The sequence below is a fragment of the Cetorhinus maximus genome, chromosome 9 (genome assembly GCF_964194155.1).
Source record: "Cetorhinus maximus chromosome 9, sCetMax3.hap1.1, whole genome shotgun sequence".
NCBI lineage: Eukaryota > Metazoa > Chordata > Chondrichthyes > Lamniformes > Cetorhinidae > Cetorhinus > Cetorhinus maximus.
The window spans coordinates 42,691,445-42,715,833 of NC_135887.1; the positions used below are offsets into that span (position 1 = coordinate 42,691,445).

Consider the following 24,389-nt stretch of genomic DNA (forward strand, 5'->3'; position numbering starts at 1 on the left):
GAGGCTGGTGGGGTGATAAGTGAGGACAAGGGGGACCCTATCATATTTCTGGGAAGGAGGAGAAGGCGTGAGGGCGGATGCGCAGGAGATGGGCCGGACACGGTTGAGGGCCCTGTCAACGACCGTGGGTGGAAAACCTCGGTTAAGGAAGGAGGAGGACATGTCAGAGGAACTGTTTTTGAAGGTAGCATCATCAGATCAGATGCGACGGAGGCAAAGGAACTGAGAGAATGGGATGGAGTCCTTTCAGGAAGTGGGGTGTGAGGAGCTGTAGTCGAGGTAGCTGTGGGAGTCGGTTGGCTTGTAATGGATATTGGTGGACAGTATATCACCAGAAATTGAGACAGAGACGTCAAGGAAGGGAAAGGAAGTGTCAGAGATGGACCATGTGAAAATGATGGAGGGGTGGAGATTGGAAGCAAAATTAATAAATTTTTCCAGGTCCCAACGAGAGCATGAAGCAGCACCGAAGTAATCATCGATGTACCGGAGAAAGAGTTGTGGGAGGGGGCCGGAGTAGGACTGGAACAAGGAATGTTCCACATACCCCATAAAGAGAAAGGCATAGCTGGGGCCCACGCGGGTACCCATAGCCGCACCTTTTATTTTGAGGAAGTGAGAGGAGTTAAAGGAGAAATTGTTCAGTGTGAGAACAAGTTCAGCCAGACGGAGGAGAGTAGTGGTGGATGGGGATTGTTCGGGCCTCTGTTCGAGGAAGAAGCTAAGGGCTCTCAGACCATCCTGGTGGGGGATGGAGGTGTAGAGGGATTGGACGTCCATGGTGAAGAGGAAGCGGTTGGGGCCAGGGAACTGGAAATTGTTGATGTGACGTAAGGTGTCAGAGGAATCACGGATGTAGGTGGGAAGGGACTGGACAAGGGGAGAGAGAAGGGTGTCAAGATAACGAGAAATGAGTTCCGTGGGGCAGGAACAGGCTGACACGATCGGTCTGCCAGGACAGTCCTGTTTGTGGATTTTGGATAGGAGGTAGAAGCGGGCTGTCCGAGGTTGGGCGACTATCAGGTTGGAAGCTGTGGGAGGAAGATCTCCAGAGGAGATGAGGTCAGTGACAGTCCTGGAAACAATGGCTTGATGTTCAGTAATGGGGTCATGGTCCAGGGAGAGGTAGGAGGAAGTGTCTGCGAGTTGACGCTCAGCCTCCGCGAGGTAGAGGTCAGTAGAGGGCGCACTGACCTCTACCTCGCGAATGGTTGAGCGTCAACTCGCAGACATTTCCTCCTACCTCTCCCTGGACCATGACCCCACTACTGAACATCAAGCCATTGTTTCCAGGACTGTCACTGACCTCATCTCCTCTGGAGATCTTCCTCCCACAGCTTCCAACTTGATAGTCGCCCAACCTCGGACGGCCCGCTTCTACCTCCTACCCAAAATCCACAAACAGGACTGTCCCGGCAGACCGATCGTGTCAGCCTGCTCCTGCCCCACGGAACTCATTTCTCGTTATCTTGACTCCCTTCTCTCTCCCCTTGTCCAGTCCCTTCCCACCTACATCCGTGATTCCTCTGACACCTTACGTCACATCAACAATTTCCAGTTCCCTGGCCCCAACCGCTTCCTCTTCACCATGGACATCCAATCCCTCTACACCTCCATCCCCCACCAGCATGGTCTGAGGGCCCTTAGCTTCTTCCTCGAACAGAGGCCCGAACAATCCCCATCCACCACTACTCTCCTCCGTCTGGCTGAACTTGTTCTCACACTGAACAATTTCTCCTTTAACTCCTCTCACTTCCTCAAAATAAAAGGTGTGGCTATGGGTACCCGCGTGGGCCCCAGCTATGCCTTTCTCTTTATGGGGTATGTGGAACATTCCTTGTTCCAGTCCTACTCCGGCCCCCTCCCACAACTCTTTCTCCGGTACATCGATGATTACTTCGGTGCTGCTTCATGCTCTCATCGGGACCTGGAAAAATTTATTAATTTTGCTTCCAATCTCCACCCCTCCATCATTTTCACATGGTCCATCTCTGACACTTCCTTTCCCTTCCTTGACCTCTGTGTCTCAATTTCTGGTGATATACTGTCCACCAATATCCATTACAAGCCTACCGACTCCCACAGCTACCTCGACTACAGCTCCTCACACCCCGCTTCCTGTGAGGACTCCATCCCATTCTCTCAGTTCCTTCGCCTCCGTCGCATCTGATCTGATGATGCTACCTTCAAAAACAGTTCCTCTGACATGTCCTCCTTCTTCCTTAACCGAGGTTTTCCACTCACGGTCGTTGACAGGGCCCTCAACCGTGTCCGGCCCATCTCCCGCGCATCCGCCCTCACACCTTCTCCTCCCTCCCAGAAACATGATAGGGTCCCCCTTGTCCTCACTTATCACCCCACCAGCCTCCGCATTCAAAGGATCATCCTCTGCCATTTCCGCCAACTCCAGCATGATGCCACCACCAAACACATCTTCCCTTCATCCCCCTGGCCGCATTCCGTAGGGATCGTTCCCTCCGGGACACCCTGGTCCACTCCTCCATCACCCCCTACTCCTCAACCCCCACCTATGGCACCTCCCCATGCCCACGCAAAAGATGCAACACCTGCCCCTTCACTTCCCCCCTCCTCACCAACCAAAGGCCCAAACACTCCTTTTCAAGTGAAGCAGCATTTCACTTGCATTTCCCCTAACTTAGTCTACTGCATTTGTTGCTCCCAATCGGTCTCCTCTACATTGGAGAGACCAAACGTAAACTGGGCGACCGCTTTGGAGAACACCTGCGGTCTGTCCGCAAGAAAGACCCAAACCTCCCTGTCGCTTGCCATTTTAACACTCCACCCTGCTCTCTTGCCCACATGTCTGTCCTTGGCTTGCTGCATTGTTCCAGTGAAGCCCAACGCAAACTGGAAGAACAACACCTCATCTTCCGACTAGGCACTTTACAGCTTTCCGGACTGAATATTGAATTCAACAACTTTAGATCTTGAACTCCCTCCTCCATCCCCATGTTTTGGATTTCCAGCATCTGCAGTTTTTTGTTTTTATCCTTACTTTTATGTTCAATTCCTCTCGTAATAAAGGATAGTATTCCATTGGCCTTCTTAATTACTTGCTGTATCTGCATACTAACCATTTGTGACTCATGCAAGAGAACACCTCGATCCCTGTGCACCTCAGAATTCTGTATTCGTTCTCCATTTAAGTAATAGTCTGCTTTTTTATTCTTACTACCAAAGTGAACAACTTCACATTTTCCCACATTATACTCCATCTACCAGATTTTTGCCCACTCACTCAACCTATCAACATCCGTCTGCAAACTCATGTCTTCTTTACAACATACTTTCCTACCTAATTTAGCTACCATGCCTTTTCACCCCTCATCTAAGTCATTGATGTAAATTGTAAAATGTTGAGGCACCTGCACAGACCCCTGCAGGACTCCACTAGTCACATTCTGCCAATCAGACAAAGACCCATTTATGCATACTCTCTGTTTTCTGCTAGCCAGCCAATCTTCTATCCAGGTTAATGTTACCCCCTACACCATGAGCTTTTATTTTCTGCAATGAACTTTGATGTGGCACCTTATCAAATGCCTTCTGGAAATCCAAGTACAGTATGCCTACAAGCACCCCTTCATTCACAGCACGTTACTCCTTCAAAGAACTCTAATAAATGGTTAAACATGATTTCCCTTTCACAAAAGCATGCTGACTCTTCCCAATTACCTTGAGTTTTTCTAAGTTCCTAGTTATAACCTCTTTAATGATCAATTCTAACCTTCCCCACGACAAATGTCAAGCTAACTGGCCTATAGGTTCCTGTTTTCTGCCTCTCTCCTTTCTTGAAGAAAGATAGAAGGGTTATATTAGCTACTTTCCAGTCTGATGGACCCTTTCCAGAGTCTACGAAATTTTGGAAAATTAACACCAACACATTTATTACCTTATTGGCCTCTACTTTTAAGATTTTAGGATGAAGTCCATCAGGACCCAGAGACTTGTCAGCCCACAGCTCCATCAGTTTGCTCAGTACCACTTCCCTAGTGATTGTAATTCCACCAAGTTCCTCTCTCCCTTCCACCCCCTGATTTACAGCTATTTCTGGAATTTTTTTAATATCCTCTATAGTGAAGAAAGAAGCAAAATATTTGTTAATTTCATCCGCCATTTCCTTATTATCTACTATTAACTCCCTATTCTCACTCTCTAGAGGACCAACACTCACTTTACTTACTCTTTTCCTGTTTAAGTACTTGTAGAAACTCTTGCTATCCGTTTTTACATTTCTAGCTAGCTTCCTCTCATACTCTAATTTCTTTCTCCTGATTAATTTTTCAGTAATTTGCTGCCATTCTTCATATTCTGACCAATCATCTGTCCTGCCACTCATCTTTGCATGGTTATATGCGTTTTCCTTAAGTTTGGTGCTTTCCCTAACTTCTTTAGTTAACCACGGATGCAGGGGTCTGTGCTGGTGCCTCAACATTTTACAACTTACATCAATGACTTAGATGAGGGGTGCAAAGGCATGGTAGCTAAAAATTCCTTTTAGAATTTATCTAACTCTCTCACTCTCTCTCACTCAAAAGAATTAAATTAATTTATATCCACAGCTTCAGCCAGTAGCATCTTCCACAGGTCCACTATTTTTCTGGGAAAGGAATCACTTTCCAACATCCAACCTGGTTTTGGCATATATAACTTGTAGCCCCTGGTCCCCCTTAACCTATTTAGTTTAAAGAAGTTGTCTACGTGATCTATTCCCTTAATCGTCTTATAGACCTCAGTCAATTCCTCCCCACCCTCACCTAATCTCTGCTTCTCACCATTTGAAGAGACCCAAACTGGACACAGTATTCTAACTGAAAAATAACTGAAGGCATGTGTGCAAGGACAGAACAGTGTGCTTTGCCACATAATCAAATATCCTCTTCAATAAATGCATCCCAACAGCCTATTTTCTCTATCACTGAATAGCATTGTTCATGGATCTTTGGATATTTATACACTAGATTGGCTAAATCTCTTTCTTTCTTCACTGGCTTTAGCACATTTCCCTGAATGGTGTACATGTATTCATCATTTCTCCTGTCCAAAAGCAGTACACTGCACCTTTCTGAGTTAATCATTGCATGCCAGTCACTTGTCCAACCCCCCAGCACTACTGTCTGCAGTAGTCAAGCATCATCTATGGATCTGGCACATGCAAAAACCTGCCAGTCATTGCCCTAACATCAACATCTAGATTATTACAGAAATAGTAAAGGGCAATGGTCCTAGCACTAATCTCTGTGGGATACCAATGGTAATCAATCTCTAAACAAATTCATCCACAAACACTTTAGGCCTACAGGCTTTCAGCCAGTTCTCAATCCAGTGCAGTAGATCGCCACTAATACCAGAGGCTTTGATCTTGCAGAGAACTTTCTCTTTTTCACTTCCAAAAGCCTTTAGGAAGCCCGAGTAGCAAATGTCTGCTGGGTTTCACTCATCCATTACCTTGGTGAATGCTCCCAAAGATCAATCAAATTTGGAGGGCATAACCTTTTGTTTCCTTAAGCTATGATATGTCAAAGTGTCATATACTGCATTCCTCTTCATTCCCTCAAGCATCTTCCCTATCACTGATGTCAAATTTGTGGGCCGATAGTTACTTGGATCTGCCTTATTTTCTATCTTAAAGATGGGGACTAAATTGTTCTCTGATCCAGCACGCTCTTAAAGATATGGGCAAAGGACTCTGACAGCAGTTGTTCCATCTCTCCAAGGATTTTGGGTTGTTATCATCTAGACCGGCTGCCCTATCCATTTTAAGATTCTTAATCCCAAAGCAATATGGTCATCCATATTGATAACATCAGTTTTATTAAAACATAATTAATTCGGACAGTAGGGCATCATCTTCAAGACTAAAGACCAATGCAAAGTACTCATTTAATAATTCAACCTTACCCTGTGAGACTGCAAGAACTTGGCTTTTCACATAACTGAAAAAAGCTTTTACCATTACTTCCACAATTGTCTACGATTCGCTTTCCATTATCCTTTTAGCTTATCTTATTGTGGACTTAGTTCTCTTTAGCTGTTCCAGGTACCTTCCTTTGTTTAATTGAACATTAGATGACTTCAGTTCGTAGAAGCATTTTTGTCAACACTTTTGATTTTGCCCCTTCTCCTAAATCCTATGTTCCTAGTCCTATGTTCCTAATGTCCTCATTATGGCAACAATGTAAGCTGGTCTCACCCATACCATCGCTCTGTTGGCACGTCCTTCTCCCTGAAGGCTATGTTTGTGCTTTCAATACAGACTTTCTTCGCTAAAACTTATCAAATGTAAATGAGAAACAAATTCAAAATTAAGCAAACGGGGCGACATTGTCCTTGTAGAAGTCACAGCACGAAATATCCATTGCATTAAACAAACAACAGCAATCTTTTTCCAACATCACAAGAGGTGAACAAAATGTTTTCTATATGTAATTGTTCATATTCAGCAATAGGGCAATACATGGGGAATTACTCAGTGTCTGATTAAGTGTTCCTTTTAAAGGAAACATTGTCACTAGCAGGGTGCCCATAATTGGCTTGTATTGTATTTATCTTAGCTGGGAAAGAAGCCAATTGCTTGGAGATTAACCTTCAAAGAACTGTGTTTCCCTTTACATTTTCAAGTGCACACAAGGTTTCTGTCGCAGCATCTGTAGAAATTATTTTTCTCTGAACTTCCAGACATGAACAGCATAGCATTACAGAAATGTTCAGAGCCACTGTCCATCCTCTTTTTCCGGTTCTCCCAGAAATGTAAGTATCATCAGTAGCAGTTCATTAATAAGGAAACAACTGTTATCCAATGAGGCAAATATATACCAGATCTTTATTCCTGAAAGGTTTTACATTCAATTGGATCATCCCGCAAATACTGTTGGCAGCAACATTGTCAAAATAATTCTGTGACATGAGGGAGCAAACTCCACACTGCAATATATGAGAATGCTTGGGCTGATTGTAAAGACTACAAAATCGGACTGAATATTTTGGACTTTGCTGTGACCAGTGAACAAATAGTGCCAGCCAGCTGTTTGTTAAAATTGTACTTGCCCATTGACATTCTAATGTTATTATGAACTTTTGAACAGCAAGTTGGTGTCAGAAAAACCTCCAAGAGGCATAGCACCCTCAACATGTCATCTGGGACCTGTGTGAACAGGGCAAGCAACTGTGTACCTCCTTAATCAATCAGATTCAATGGTTGTTAATGAGCAGTGTAGATTCTGAAGCAGCAAGTTAGAATAATGAATACAATGTCAAATCAGGTGGAGAAAGCAAAATAGAGAGTGAAAGAGGGATAAGAGACAGAAAATTAAAACCTATTTTTAAATAAAATCTTCAATGATTAAAAGCTGACAAAGTGAATCTCCACACTCCAAAGTTAATTTTCAGCACCAGAGAGGTTGCTTGGCAGTAATTAAGACTTGCCATCAAATGGATAGTTACACTGGCATGGGCAAACCCTAACTTTTTATGGCGAGCTTAATCTGTAACTATGGTGTCATCACAGGAAATTCACATGATTCAATGCACTTGAATGGTGAGCCAGATGGTGAGATGCTGCTTTGACACAGCTTATGGAAGAGCTCGCATCTTGCATGGCAACTTCCAAGTTTTTGCTTTTAACTGTGGTATGTACAATTTGCATTATAAATAACGGTGAGTGCTGTTAGCCTCACTGTTACTTTCACAGTGAAATCCAGCCCAATAAGATGATGGCCCATTGGAAAGAGGTCCAGTGTAGATCTCACATCAGAGAAAGCTAATAACAATATTAAGGCCATGAACCTCAGGAAGTCCCTCACAAATAGTGTATAAGGTAAGTTTTGGGGGCATAAGTCCTAAAGATAAACCCTAAAAACATAGTGTCAAATCATTCAAATTACTAATTTCCACCCCTCACTGTGGGAAAAGGGTGACTTTTCTTAGGAAAACTATTGGAATTGGTGACATATAGTCTCCAACTGACAGGTTCAGAAAATCAATTTGATTGGATTGGAGTATTCTCTGGTTAAAAAAAAAATCATTCTGTTCAGGTACAAAGCACCACAGCAATCTTGTAAAGGCTTAAATAACCCTATTTAATTGCTTTAATTAACTTGAAGTGGATGGAACATGACATAGCTAGCAGCATTTGTTGCTATAGTAGGCAACAATTATGCTTACAGATGAAACAAGCAAACAAAATGTGTTGCCTTTTTTCAATGTGGAAATCATCAAGCTACAACGAATTGTATACACTTCTACTTCAGCCTACTTCAGGGACAGGCCCAATTCCCCCTCCTCCAAGGATCTATTTGATCTGTGTCCACACTTCGGCTTGCTCTGTTACTTCCGTTTTCGGCCTGCTCAAGCGGTTGTTAACTCATTTATTCAAAATACTCTCATCTCATCCTATACTTCCATCCTCCCTCTCTGTGTATGACCTCCTTTCTGCATAGTTCAAACAGATAACTTGAGCTCTATTAATTCAGTCTTTCATCTTTATTGAACACAGTTCAAATTAACAAGTATCTATTCCTGTATACCCATTACCTTCAAGATGCAACTGCTGGCACCATTCGCTCACTGCTCAATTATAAACCATAGCCTCAATAATATTGCAGATAGAGTGCTAGAACGGAATGACAATAAGATATGGCTTTGACTAGAAATGTCAATTGACATTCTGAAAGTATTAGTATTAATCTGCCATGGAAGTAATGAACACATCAACACTGAATCTTGATAGTATTCTGGAACTTTACTTTCAGCATTTGAATTGCAAACCACTGGAGAGTTAAGCCACGTCCTAACCACACTATCAGAGCATATAAAGAGGACAGAAATATTAAGAAATTGAATTAGTGCATAACCATCTTCATGATGAACAGTGGATCGATTATCAATTCTCAGCAATATTATGCAAAGATTTCTTTTCATGAAATCTACTTGATTTTACTCTAATCTTACACAGACAAATGTGCTTTGCTCTCTGAAAAAGATACTCTCCATATTTTCCCCAAGTCGCCACACTTACTGATTCTCTACTCAGTTCAAGTTGACTGGTCACAGGGTTAGCGTTTTTGGTCACTAAGTGCATGCGAGTAGGGAGGTTTTTATTGAATCTCATGAGATTTTCTGAAGAGTTAGAACAAAGCAGGATTCTTACAACTTCATCTGGGGTTATTACACTATACTGCATGGAACCTTAAGCAAAATGCTGAAGTGGAGAAACTGAGACCATTGTGACTATGCTAACACCAACTGATATTTCCAGGAGCCACAAATGGATCTGCTGAAGTGTCTTATTGTCAGTGAATTCAATCAATGGAGCTGACCTTAAAGTCAAAGCTGCAGCAGCCTCATGAATACAGTACAGTCAATAGCTCAACTGACTGCTGTGAAAGTGTGCTGCCTTTGGAAAATCCTTTGCAAACACAATTAGCTGGGTCAAAACTGATATTAACTTGGTTGCAGCTCCTGTTCTGTTTGCCACAGCACTAAAACCAAAATGACATCTTCATCTCCCACGTGTATCATCCATACAACTTCAAACCGAGGTTTCTGAATCACTGACAGCCTAGGCCAATAGTTCACACTCATTTTCACTGAATTGGGATTGCTTGGAGTCTTTTTGCTTTGAATCTTTGACAACCTCGGAGAAGAACTCTACAAACTGTGTGGGGTGGAGTGTGACTGAATTCTTAAGGTACAACAGATTCATTTCAAAACACTTGTGCCTCCATCATCTATTTTTTAAATATAAAAATGAGCTGGCAATTCTGTGTTTAGGGAAACCGTTATGTAATGTATTGGCTAAATCAGAGTGGAACAAAAATTAATGTTTTTGAAGTTCCACTTTAGAGTGTTCCATATCATGCTCACAGTTCTGTCCTATATGAAGAAGAATCAATCCTACCTGTCTGTGCCTCTTCTGGAAACGCTTCTGTTTCCCATGGCTGTGACTCAAGCTGGGGTCATTTTCCCTGTCAGAACTTGCATTGCGGTAGCTGTGTCTATTCTTGTTGGCATGGAAACTCAGGCCATTTTGAAGTTCATTGCGTTTTTTCTTTGCAAGAGGATTCTGAAGTTTCTCTAAGCGTTCATGGGGTTTGAGTGCGATGTCCTTCTACAATAAGAAAAACATTCCATGAATCAAATGGTCAACTACCACCATATTAATATGCTTTGTCTACCAATTGTATTGTAACCATGACTATTCATCAAATATAAACACATCTGGTTGCTTTGTATTTTCATAAAAATTCTTCTAGTGACAAGCTGTTGTTCAGATGTATAATTGAATGGCCAGTACTATAAATTTGATGATCTGGTGTAGAATTATCAGAAAATACCTGCTGATGCATGCTTGAAATTATAGAAAAATGCTAAATTACAAATAGAACACAATGAGGAAGGCATAAAACTAGCAAATTCAGTGTTTAACAGGAGCTACTGCAATGGTAAGTGACAAGAGTTTGACAGCATTTGTGATTTGTTGATAAAAGTATATTAAATTTGTATTTGGCTCAGATTTTTTTTGTTCTTGCATTTTTTTTTGTCCAGCCTTACTTCCTTTTCTGAAGATGTTTATTCATTATTAGGCCTAATGTCTTGGATGCCAATCGCCCTCGCCTAACTGGTCATGATTCAGGTGTGACTGACAACAGGTTATTGTGGTGTCAGGGGCATTGCTGCAAAGTCTCTTCCTGTCCTCCACAAACTTCTGCTCTCAGGCACTTCAAGTAAGGATGATCAGAAGTGAGAATACTGGCCAACTGGACTTCAGCTCAGACTGTCACAAATTAAAGATTGAATCTGGAGTCTTCCTAGGTCTGTATATATGAAACACGCATTATGCTAAGTCAGCAGCAGTTCAAAGCTGGGAGTGAAGCACACAGGTCACAGGCAACCAAGGTCTTTTGCCGCAAAAATATACTCAATTCATTTATTCAGCGGTGACGCTGAGACTCCAGGTATGCATGAAGGATCTGACAGGGAGGACCCTCCTCACCACCAGCCAAGTTACACCTTGGATGCTTGTTTGAAAGTTCTGGCGATGAGGCATTCTGCTAAACGTTGGGCCACTCAGGGAACCCTCCAACAGGATCCATCACCTCCTTTTCCCACTGGGCCCCGATAGACTGCAGCCTACGATTCCCCCAGCCAAAACAATCCCCCTGAACTTTAATCACGACAAGTCATGAACTTCCACTGTCTGGGTAAGGCTGCTCAGTTCGTGACAAATTAAGTGCAATCTCTGTGTCGTAGAAGCGCTCCCACTGGGAACTGGGCTGAAATTGCCCAAACACATTTCCCTTTGGGCTTCATACAGCTGACAGAAACGCGAGAGGGTTTAACCCAAAATTCCCTTGGGTTAGATTTAGTCACATGAACCCAGAGGGAAGAGAAAGTGCTCCATCAGTCTCGGTATGTTTATTACTATTTTCAGTTTGCGTTCAACAGCTCCGAAACAGCGCAAAACCAACTGTTTTTTTTTTGGAAGAGCATTGAAGCGTGAAGGCATTGGTGGCAGCGTACAAAAACATCTGTCGCGGTGACACTCAATAAAAATCATGTGGTGTGTCAGCAGACAAAAAAAAGCAGCCCTGCGTCAGGCACATGCAGTTATGCTAACAACATAACCTTTTGTGCCCTCAGCAATGTATTCCACTGGGAGCTGCTGTCGGCTCAAGAGTTCAAGGAACAAAACCCTTTTTATTTGGCATGCACGTGCTCAGTTTTAAATGCCTTGTATTATTCTGTTGTTGGCTGTTTGGGGTGAAACACAACAGTTAGGGACCACAGCATGTGCTGTAATGTATGAATAAGAAAGAAAACAGAACTTGCGTTCATATGGTGCCTTTCACGTCCTTAGGACATCCCAAATGCTTCACAGCCAACAAAGTACTTTTGAAGCACAGTCACTGTTGTAATGCAAGCAAACAAAGCAGTTGGGGCCCCGCAAACTGTTGTTAGACAGTTAAATGACCATTTAATCTGTTTTTATGGTGTTGGCTAAAAGTAAATGTTTGCCAGGACTCCAGGTCTGCTGCCAGACCTGCTGAGTTTTTCCAGGTAATTCTGTTTTTGTTTTGGATTTCCAGCATCCACAGTAGTTTTTTGTTTTTATCTCCAGGAGAACTCCCCCGCTCTTTTTCAGGTAGGGCAATGAGATCTTTTATATCCACTTGAAAAGGTAGAAGGGACCTCGATTTAACGCACATCCTACAGATTGCACCTCTAAGAGCCCCCAGTGCTGCTCAGTAGTGTCAGTCTAGATTAAGTGCTACAGTCTCCGAAGTGGGCCTTGGTATCATGACCTTCAGACTCAGGGATGAGAGCGCTACCATTAAACAAAGGCTGTCACTTGTAACAGTATGTATGTGAGAGCATAAATATTTCACCAGTGCTCATCTCTGCAAGATTGAACTTTCAATTTGTCTGCAGACTTGGACAATGCAAACTAACCATGCTGGCCCAGGGATGTCACCGTGGCTCAGGTGGTGGCACATTCACTTGAGTCACAAGGTTGTGGGTTCAGGTCACTGAGGCTTGAGCACAAAAATCTGAGGTAACAGCATTGAGGGAGAGCTCTACTGTCAAAGGTGACGTTCGTTGGATCAGACATTTGGATGAGGCCCACTCTGCTCTCTTGGGTGAATGTAAAAGATCCTGTGGCACTATTTCAAAGAGTAGGAGAGTTATCCCCAATGCACTAGCCAACGTTTATCCCACAATCAACATCAGTAAAACAGATTATCTGGATGTTATCACATTGCTGATTGTGGGAGCTTGCTTTGCACAAATTGCCTCTTGCATTTCCTATATTACAACAGTGAATACATCTCAAAAGTACTTCATTGGCTGTAAAGAGCTTTGGTGCACCCTAAGGTGTTGAATTGTGCTGCATAATTTTAATTTGCATCAGAACTTTTATATGGGTTATCACGAGGTGTAAGACAGGAAACAATGAATTGCAGAACTGTTAGCCCAACAATATCTAAACATTTCCTCAGGCAGGGTTTTAGTGGCAAGATGATGGTGAAACGGAAGCAGGCCAGCCTGGAGTTTCCCATTGCTGGTCGGTTTGCCATTTCCCCGGCACAGTCCAGACTCCCAGCCAATTTCCAGGAGGCAGAGCCAGTTCTGGAGCAGCAACTCTCAAGCGGCAGGCAGCCTATTGAGCCAGTTGAGGGGGTTGTTGAGGCTTTTGCCTGCCGAGACTGCAGGTGGGCCCCCTGCAGTGGCTGAAACATGGGTAGAGAAAGGGAGTGGCCTCTGGCGGCAGGCCAGGCGCCAGTGCTCCACATTGCTTAAAAAAAAACCCCACTGCTACCACTGTTGAAAAATGGCCACTGCTCGAACTGCAACCCGCCTTGTGGATTATAAAAAGGCAGTCCGACAACCGTGGCCATTTTCACTTTTATAAACATGCTGAGAGGGCACCGCCATCTTGAGGCACCCTCTCTCTCTCTCTCTCCCTTGCAGCTCTTTCACTGCTGGAGAACCTTCTATTGGCTCTCCAGAGTTGGCAGCCTGCTGGTCAGCCTTAAATGGGCGGCATGTGCGGCCTCTGACTATTAGTTGACCAATTGACCAAAAGCCTCATCAGGTGACATGGTGTGGGGTCGGGACCCGCATTTGATCCTGACTTTGGGGTCCCTATCCCAAATGGAAAAATCAGCCGCTAACATTTATTTTATTCCTCACAATGAAGAAAAAAACGCTTCACCTTTCAAAATGGAAACCATTTTCATCAAAACCTTTGGCACCACTTTGTTTGAAACAATACATTAGGGTCGATTTTGACTCCCCCAGCCTGCTGGGCAATAAAAATGAAGCAGGGGACTGACCCAGCCTGTTTCCACTCAGATCTTTTTAAATTGCAGGCAGCAAGGACACTTGCCCAAAGCTAGTGGGGGGGTGCATCTTTAAATAAGCAGCTGGGGTTTTGATGATGTCTTGGGGACTGACTGCTATTTTAACCTGAAATCTTAGAGGAGGAACAGTTTCAGCTGACCAGAATCTGCCCAAGATAGCGTGATTTATCAATTCTTTTACAGATTTCCATGTCAGCCATGAGGTGCACCCCTCCAGTCCGCACAAGGAAGCCTCAGGCTACCCCAGGCCTGGGTGTTCTCCCCCTCCCACAGCTGCAATTTTCCCTCTGATCTACTCTCTCCTCTCTCCTATAGGTGCCCAGCAGTGGCCTGAGTTGTTACAGCTGCTTCCAGATGACTTTTTGGCCATTTTGGTTGGGAACTCAGCAAGCAATATGCTCACAAGGCTCAGTTGTTAAAGTCAAGCGGAGCCTTTCTGCTACTCTGCCCAGATGACCTGGCTGTGTTGCTGCCAAGAGTAAAAATTGACCCCAGAAATGGTCATCGATCACAATGAGAAAAAGATCACATGGTTTATCGCCCATCTCAAATTTTTAAAAAGCTCATCCAAGATTTTTTCATAAGGCCAGTGCCCTGTACTGAACATACCAGCACAGCATTCCATTGTATTACATAAATTTTTCCATTACACTTGCTTTGTGAACTCAGCTATTTTTTTCCAATTCCCCTGGGCTCCCATGGAACAAGATGTCCGTTCTGCAAATAGGCAGCGGTAACAAGAGAGAACAAAGCCTTATATAGAAAACATTCTCATTAAGTACCTAATCGGGCCACTTGAGAGAGAGGTTTTTCAGCTTTTATAATACTTGCAATTGCGCCAGTTATTTCACCAGCATATTGTGACTCTCCTAATCAACTCAATATATTAGAATGTTGTATTTCCTTAATATCTTTTTAAAAGCTATTAGAACACCTTTTAACGGGAGGATCGATAGTCTGGACAGATAAGGTCATTTACAATCTGATAAACGCAAAGGTTTAGAAGCCTCCAGTTATCCCCCACATGCTTCCCACATCATTGTCTAAGTGAAGCCAATAAACCACAAACTATCCTTAATTCAGTACAAATGACCAACCTCCCCCACATTCCATAATGATTATCAGTGTGGAAAATAATACTATTTATGTTATGAATTTCATATTTCACAGAAGTGAAATCATGTTCTAATTTTTTTCATACTAACCTTACTACCAAAATTCATTTGAAGACAATATTCATGGTAAACATCAGGATAATTAACTATCACACTGCCACTAGCTGCACCTGACCCCAAAAAAGGGCTGCTGTTAAAAAAAACCTAACATTTTCCCTCTTTACCCAAATAATTTTAACTTATATAATTTGAACATGTGGGGCCTGATTTTCACAGAGTCGTGGAGACTCCGCAGACCTTTAAAAATAGTGGCTGAACCCAGATTTGGAAGTTCCGTCCCCATTTCAAACAGGTCCCATATTCGTCGGTAGGGGAATGGTGGCACGTATCACTCACATGAGGGAAATCCAAATTCACCAGGGCCGTTTGAACTCAGTGCTGATTTCAATCAGACCCCAATTTTGCTGCAGCAAGGGTTTTAACCTGCAGGGAATCACTAATTCTTTAGAGTGGATATACATGCTTGTGAAGGGCGGATCAGGTCTGTACAACTGTCAAGCTGTGAACTTATTTAAATCCCCAGTCCTCTAAAAATTAAAAAAATAGGCTGCCTGTGTCAGTGATAGTTCAAAGAAATCTGATCCAGCAGTTACAATCGCTGTTGGCATTCCCCCAAGGGCTATCATTGTCATTATATGTCAATGTGTCCCACAACCTATCATTTTCACAGTAGGGAGCTGTACGTTCACAGTTCGAACAACAGCTCAAAGAGTTTATTAAAAGATTAGCTGTCTTTGATGTGGGGTTATGAATACAAGTCTGCTTGTTTTTATAATAGATTAAGTGCTTGATAAGATTTAAAAATTTTGAATGGGCTTTCATGAATGGGAATTGTTTTTTGAATATAATGAAGTCCATAACAAATATTTAGGCCTTTATTTTATTTAATCTCAAAATGGCTCCTGAGGTCTGCCCATGCTGGATACGAGGTGAGTTGGCATGGAGTGTTTAAGGGCAAGGGGTGGTGAGTGGGGGCATGGCTTATGAATTGGCACTAAGTTGACATGGGGGTGGATGGGGGGGGGACATAGGTTGGCGTGCCGCACAGGAGGCTGCTCAGTAAGATAAGAGCCCATGGTGTTAGAGGCAAGGTACTAGCATGGATAGAAGATTGGCTGTCTGGCAGGAGGCAGAGAGTGGGGATAAGGGGGTCCTTCTCAGGATGGCGGCCGGTGACTAGTGGAGTTCCGCAGGGGTCAGTGTTGGGACCACAACTTTTCACTTTATACATTAATGATCTAGATGAAGGAACTGAGGGCATCCTGGCTAAGTTTGCAGATGATACAAAGATAGGTGGCGGGACAGGTAGTATTGAGGAGGCGGGGAGGCTGCAGAAGGATTTGGATAGGTTAAGAGAATGGGCAAAGAAGTGGCAGATGGAATACAACGTGGGGAAGTGTGAGGTCATGCACTTTGGTAGGAAGAATAGAGGCATAGACTATTTTCTAAATGGGGAGAGAATTCAGAAATCTGGAGTGCAAAGGGAATTGGGAGTCCTAGTCCAGGATTCTCTTAAGGTTAACTTGCAGGTTGAGTCGGTAGTTAGGAAGGCAAATGCAATGTTGGCATTTATTTCGAGAGGACTAGAATATAAAAGCAGGGATGTGCTGCTGAGGCTTTATAAGGCTCTGGTCAGACCACATTTAGAATATTGTGAGCAATTTTGGGCCCCGTATCTCAGGAAGGATGTTCTGGCCCTGGAGAGGGTCCAGAGGAGGTTCACGAGAATGATCCCAGGAATGAAAGGCTTAACATATGAGGAACGTTTGAGGACTCTGGGTCTATACTCGATGGAGTTTAGAAGGATGAGGGGGGATCTGATTGAAACTTACAGAATACTGAAAGGCCTGGATAGAGTGGACATGGGGAAGATGCTTCCATTAGTAGGAGAGACTAGGACCCGAGGGCACAGCCTCAGAGTAAAGGGAAGACCTTTTAGAACAGAGATGAGGAGAAACTTCTTTAGCCAGAGAGTGGTGAATCTATGGAATTCATTGCCACAGAAGGCTGTGGAGGCCAGGTCATTGAGTGTATTTAAGACCGAGATAGATAGATTCTTGATTGGTAAGGGGATCAAAGGTTACGGGGAGAAGGTAGGAGAATAGGGTTGAGAAACTTATCAGCCATGATTGAATGGCGGAGCAGACTCGATGGGCCGAATGGCCTAGTTTCTGCTCCTATGTCTTATTATGCCTAGGTATGGGAGTGGGTGGGTGGGGAGTGATGGGGTGTGAGGTATGAGGGATAAATGGCCTAAAATTTCAGAAAACAACTGGGACAAAGTTCCAGAAAATCGAGGAGGGCTTTTTAAGCAGCATGCCTCAGCACTCAGCAGCCCCTGTGGCCATCACCAATCTGCGTCCGTGGTGGTGGGCCCGAATCCATTCTGCACCCACCCTCCCGGAGCGGAAATCGGGTCTGACAGGGCGCTTTCTCCCATGGGGGCTGCAGCAAGCTGGGAAATTCCCTGATTCGTACTACCCGCCTCGGGAGGGAAAATCCAACCCATGATCTAAGTGGTTCAAATCACGAAGTTATCAAGTCCAAAACTAGGGGGCATAAATGTAAGAATCACTAATAAATCCATTAAGGAATTCAGGTAAAATCTCTTTACTTGGAATGGTCAGAAGGTGAAACTCGCAACTACGTGGAGTAGTTGAGGCAAATAACACAGATGCAATTGGGGGAAGCTAGTTAAGTACATGTGGGAGAAAGGAACAACAAGATATGCTGATAGTGTGAAATGCATCAAGACTGAAGGAGGCTCATGTGGACCATAAACACTGGAATAGACCAGGCGGGATGAATGGCCTGTTTCTGTGCTACAAATTCCACAAAATAAGGTCAGTATAAATCAAAGCCGAATACTTATTTACACATTTCATCTGTATCCACACTTGGAGATCAGGGGTTGTCTTCTGAGGTAGGAGTAAAGTACTGTGGATGTTAGAAATATAAAATGAAAGCAGAAGATGCTGGAAATACTCAGCATGCCTGGTAGCATCTGTGGAGGGAGACACAGAGTTAACGTTAGGTCACCAACCTTAAAAGTTAACTTTGGTTCTCTCTCCACAGATGTTTTCAAGCCTGCTGAGCTTTTCCAGTATTTTCTGTTTTCGTTTTTGATTCTCGTCTGAGGTTGAAACTTCAGGACAGCACAGGGAGCTTTACTCTGTTCTGAACCTATTGGATACTTGAAGTTAGAGAACTTTGCCCTGCCAAGTACCAACAGGGGGGAGGTTTTCCAGCCCCCATTTACTCACACCCCTCATCTCAATGAGCGTAATATATATGTCATATATAGTACCTGAAAAGCTGCTTGTTTATAGCACAGTTGTTATGTGCTAGCAACAGAACTGAGCTTTGCACTTTAACCGAATGACTGCTGCAAAACAGACTAAAACCAAAAATAGCTGAAGAGAGCAGTTTAGATCTTTCTGCAAACTCACTGCAAAAGTAGTTAACCATTTTGTATAAGATAGTCCACCACTACAAGGGCCAACAACTGCTTGCATTTATTTGGTGCCTTTTGTATGATAAATGTTGCAAGGTGCCTCACAGGAGATGACATTAGGACAGATGACAAAAATGCTGGGTCGAAAGTCTAAGTTTTAAGGAGGGAAGAGAGAGAGAGAGAAAGAGACACAGGTGAAGAGGTTTAGGTAATGAACTTCAGAGCTCACAGACGGCCAGCTGAAGTTATGGCTTTCAATGGTGGATGAAGGAAGTGGTGATGGGCAAGAGGCCATGAGTTGGAAGAATGTGGAGTTCTCAGAGGGTTGTTGGGCTGCAGGAGGTTACAGAAATGGGGGTGGGGGGGGGGGCGAGGCCAAGGAGGGATTCAAAAGTAAGGATGACAATCTTTAAAGCAAAGCATTCAGGCACCCCATGCAATTGTAGGTCAGAGGGCAAGGGCTGCTGGGTGAATGGAACTTGCTGAGTTAGGATCCGGCCAGCAGTTTTGGATGAGCTAAAGTTTACAGAGGGTAGAGGATGGAAAGCCAGCCAGAAGACAGTTGGAATAATCAAGGATTATCGTAAAAGCAGGAACAGTTTTGCTAAAAGAAACTTTTGGATATAGAACTGACCTTTTTGGTGAGAGTTCCCATTAAGAGGTTTCCACTATATTGATAATTTCTAGTTTCCACTGTTAATAATTGATCCTATAAGTGTATTTTTCACCTCCAACTCTGAAAGCTCTTTAATGATTCAAAGTGTCTGGCTTAATTAGTTCATGGAGAAAATGTTTGTTTTTACCACTTGATTTTGAGCATTGAATGAGTGCAGTAGTGAGGAAAATCTGGCAAAGGAATCTCACACACACACACAAAAACTTGGTAGACTTTACATCAGGCTTGTTATTTGCCCTACCCAATTTCTCCTCCGCACCCCGCCCAGGGAATGCTCAACATGACTTCTTATGGAAATTATTTCTGGTGACAATTTGCTAACTTTTAAACCCTGTGCATGAAGTTTTACCTGGTGTGCATGATTCCATTCCCGCAGCTTAGACCCTGCGGTAAAACTGCCGCGGGATGCCCTTAACAGTCACCCAAAACATTTACACCAATGCAGTCTGCTCCCCAGGATGACAATGGCGGATTTGCTGTGCAACTCCTCCTAGAATGGAACCGAGCAGAACCAATGCCCAAGTAGGCAATTGAACACTTGTAAAAGTCCCATTTCAAGACTTGAACACATGAACTAAATTGCCACTACTGAGGGGATGCTGCATTGTTGAAGATGTTGTCCCTTAAATGAAAGATAAAATCAAAGCCATTCTGCCTGTCTCACTGGTACAGGTGAATCTTAAGAATCTATTTGCAGAATAGCGAGTGTTCTCACAGTGCCCCGACAACCTCCCACCCCATCCAAAATAATAAAACATACCTGATTACTGACAACCATCTCTGTTTGACTGAACAGCTTCTTCATTTGCCTACATAACTGCAGTCACTACGTTTCCAAGTAATTCAGTGTATGCAAAGCACTTTGAAGCGTTTGAGAGGCAGGTTAACAACAGAAAGGTAAATCTTCCTTTCTTCCAACAGGCACCAAAGAGGTTAAGATCATTACTCTAACTTTAGGGAAAGGAGGATTTGAATTTGATGTTAATTAGCACTAAATACCATTTTGCACAGTTCTTATCAATCTATAGAATGCTTAATAGGGATGGCAACGGAATTAAACCCTTCATATGAACAAGACTAATAATGAACAGCTGCACACCAGGATTCAACTTGTCTGAATTCCTGTCTGACCTATTTAGGCAACTGAAACAAGTTCAGGAGATTACATTGACTCTGGGTTATATTACAAGTTTCTTCTAATAAAGAAGTGTCCCCTCCCTTTCCTTGCCACCCGGCCTCCTCAAAAAATCACCAATATTGAATCTCTTAAAGTTTCAGTTCTCAAACTTTTTAGGTCGCAGGACCCCTTTTCAAATGTGTTATTGATCACTGACCTCCCACCTATGTTATAACACTATATAATACTCATAATATGGAAGTGTTGCATGTAAAGAATATTTTCATAATGCTTTTAAGAAAATAGGTGCTTACCTACAGATATCAGAGATGAGGACGCTTGCTTCTCACTGCAGAGTTTATCTATCCTTGCGCAGTCCCATGCTCAGTGAGACAGCCAGCCCCTACGCTGCTGATATGGGGTCTGCTGTGATCCTGCCTACCATCTCGTATTATTTCACAGGCCCCATGGAAAGTGTCTATGCAACTGCATGGACTACAGACTTCAGTTTGAGAAAAACAGCAAGAAACTGGGACCCCAGGAGAAGGGCACAGTAGAGAGGGATAATTGCCCAATCTGTGCAGATTGGTAATCCTCAAATGTAAGCAGTATCCCCAAAACATTGAACATCTGTATCAAATATGGATAACTCCACATATCAGACATCATAAGTTGGCATATTATTATCTATAGCCTTTTCTATCTACTGCAAAACGCTGTTCTAAATGTATCCTGTCATCTTGTTATACTCAATGATCCCAGTGGCTGGCAGCCATGAGGTAAATTGTGCACTCAGCAAGATGTACAAAATTGCAATACTTTTTTTAATCATTTGCTAAACAAAAACAGAAGCCTCAATTATTATTTCCTTTGGAGTTTTCAAAATACTTATGTTCCACCACATAATCAGGAGAACTCCCCAAGAACCATTTTGTGCTAAAAATACTTAAGGGAAAGGAAGCTAAGCCATATAGACTAATGATGCTGGTCAGCAATGGAAAATGGTTTCCTTTTCCTACTGAGGATTAGGAGAAGTTAAATTTAAAGAGCTATAGAGGAATGGTTAAAACAAAATCAAACAATCACCATAACCTCTGGCCTTGCCCAGCAGTATTAACAATCCACTGCTGTCAATGCAGGACATGTGGTAATAATGAAGTTACATCTGTAATCTCATCAGCTCCATATATGATGTACCATGGCTTCCAGCAAGGGGAGGGTTGCCAACTCTGGATGGACATATTCTGGGAGACATTGGTGGAAGTGACATCATGAAAAGCCAGTGGTGTGACATAAACGGGTGAATTTCCTCACTGGCCCAATTTCTCATCCGCCCCACCATCTCACCCCACTTCCCTTGGCTGCTCCCCGAGACTGAGTTTTTTGACATTTATTTCTCTTTTTTGCTTCTCCTTTCTCTGCCCTGCAACCACTACCTTGGGTGTGTCTTTAAATATTTCATTCTGGCTTGCAGCATGACGCGATTTGTGTTCAAAGTCCCAAGATGAGAAGAACACAAATAAAACAAACACCACATTAAAAATCAGTGACACTCCCGTCCACTGCCTCTTCAGGGTTGAAGTAACACACTGAAGCCTTAACGACTCATACAGGGGCAGGAAAGTCCCAGGCTTTAAGCAGGACCGAGGTTGTCATTCCTGCTCAGTCGCTGCCATATCACTATGTGCTGACAAGTTACCCAGTCGAACATATTTTCAAACAAAAAGTTGCTAACTCAGCAGCTTTGCCGATTACACTACTTTAAGCCAAGTGACCCTTTTAGGCCTTTTTAATCAATGTAACTTTACTAGCTTAGCAGCAAATCAGGCAGCAGCGCTCCCTCTTACTTCAAGTCCTGGGACTTTCTCTCAGCTGCGTGTAAAGCTTTCAAGGCTGCTTACTAGTGCTATGGATTTTCCAGTCAGGAGCAGTTGAAAGTTCAGACAGTTTTTTTTTAAACATTCTTTCACGGGATGAGGACGCCAGCATTTATTGCCCATCTCTAATTGCCCTCAAGAAGGTAGTGCTGAGCTGCCTTCTTGAACCACTGCAGTCCATGTGTTGTAGGTACACCCACAGTGCTGTTAGGGAGGGAGTTCCTTTAAACGAAGGTGGGAGTGCCCTTCGCTTAATCAATCACTCGCTCCTTTACCTCCTGGCTCCTTCTGAGTTCTCTTGGCCCCTCTCGAGGTCGACTCAAGGCTCAGAGCTGGCAGGAAAGAAAGAGGCAGTGGCAGCAGTGACGTTCATGAGTGCAGTACATGTGCGCAGTCATGTTGGTTATGTTCTATGTCATCACACTGTGCCCCACTGCGAACGCAGTTAGCAACATTCATGAATGGACAGTGGTCGGGGACTCCAAATTACAGGCGGAATCACAGAATTATTGTTTGAAAATCTCCAGAATTGGTTTTAAATAGCAGCTGGGAGATTGATGGCGAATCTGGTGTTCTCCCGGGAGGACTGGCCACCCTAAACAGGGTAGAGATCCTGAATTGTCTCTGGTCATTTTCCAGTAACAATTTTATTTCCTGCCAGTGCCCTGGCTAAAAATTATTTATATTGCATTCTTCTTTTCCCATGTGTTTGTACATCTGCACAAACACACTTTCACAGAGCTGCCAAAGACATTCTTACCCAATGCTTGCACAGAAGCTTGGCCAACAGGGACTGAGAGCCATGCACAACTCCAATCTTCTTCAGCTGCACAGAAATAAGTTCAGGCCAACAAGTTGCGAGAGTTTTATCAGTGAGTTTTATCAGCGAGTACAATGCAGGTCAAACTAGTTAAGACAGCTCAATAGATACAGCTGCAAATATACTGGAGACCCATGCTGATGCGAAGTATGGGCAGTTAGTAAAGAACACAGAAAATCTTGGGTGGATAATAGGTTCAGGAGTGGCCTCATGGACCTTAATCCATAGCTACCAGTATACAAACAGTCACATTATGAAATTTGAACTGCTTCCTCCTAGAGGGTCTTCCCCCCGATTATCTTTCCCAAGGGATGTCAGGGGAGGAGAGCCGCTCTCATGACACTTAGAATATCAGTGCAGATAACGTGAAAGGGGGCAATGAAAGCACGCACTGTGAACCAGGGCATCTGGAAACTGCACAGCAAAGGAAACAGGATGTCTGGGATCTGGTTGAATACCCGAGCAACCAGCCATGTATCTCCTTAATCAATCAAATTGAAGAAGTGAGAAATAAACAGCACAAGATCTGAAAAGGAAGTGCAAATTTGAGTGAGTGAATCAAATATCAAATCAAATGTTGAAAAAGAAGAGAGGGAAAGAGCGATTGCTTTAAGGGAGAGAGATAGAAGTGACAAAGGGAAAGTAAAACAAAAAGTGGCATTTTTAATTTTTTAAAAAATCTCCAATGACAATTAGTATTGAAGGAACGGAACTCCACACTTGTAATAGTTCTTTTCATTGCCAATTGGCAATAGTTAACACTTCGTCTTGTTGTTAAAATGGTACTTATGCTTGAAACAATAAGACTTAACTTTCTGTGGCGAGTTAATGTTGATGTCTGCTGTGCAAACACAGCAACTTTATGCCATTCAATGTATTTCAACAGTGAGGCAGACAGTGAGATGCCATTTTCATTCACCTGAAGGCAGAGTGTCACAGCTTGGATAGCAACTTTAAGATATTGGCATTTATTTAATCGCCTATCTGCTCCTTGTCTTAAGTTCCTATACCATTTACACATGAATAACGGTGAGTGTCTTTAACTACACCATTAGCAAAATCTGGTCCATTACCTTCTCAGGGTTCATGCTTTAGCCACATGCAACACCTATTGTTTTATTTTTCATTTAAGTATTCAGTGCCTGACCAGTCCAGTGGTTTAACACTGATAAATAGAAGGTCAGTGCCTGACCAGTCCAGTGGTTTAACATTGATAAATAGAAGGTCAAACAAATCTATCTAAACATTGAGAACCAAATATTCCTTTTTGCATTAAGTTTAATTTTTTTTTAAATGACATGAATAGAGGAAAGTGGGGGAGAGACATATGAGAATTTTTAATCCTTTTTTTACCATTACTGAGTCACTCCCATACTAGAATGTGACA

At 43.1% G+C, this 24,389-nt stretch overlaps 1 protein-coding gene across 4 annotated transcripts in view; it reads right to left on the minus strand.

Moving 5' to 3' along the window:
* The window catches only part of auts2a (activator of transcription and developmental regulator AUTS2 a), a 1,158,583-nt gene that overhangs the window by 855,231 nt on the left and 278,963 nt on the right, over nt 1-24,389 (minus strand). For all 4 annotated transcript variants that reach the window (XM_078548599.1, XM_078548600.1, XM_078548601.1 and 1 more), the window contains exon 3: nt 9,920-10,129. In XM_078548599.1, the coding sequence (XP_078404725.1) occupies nt 9,920-10,129 (210 nt within the window). The remainder of the gene's footprint in view (nt 1-9,919; nt 10,130-24,389) is intronic.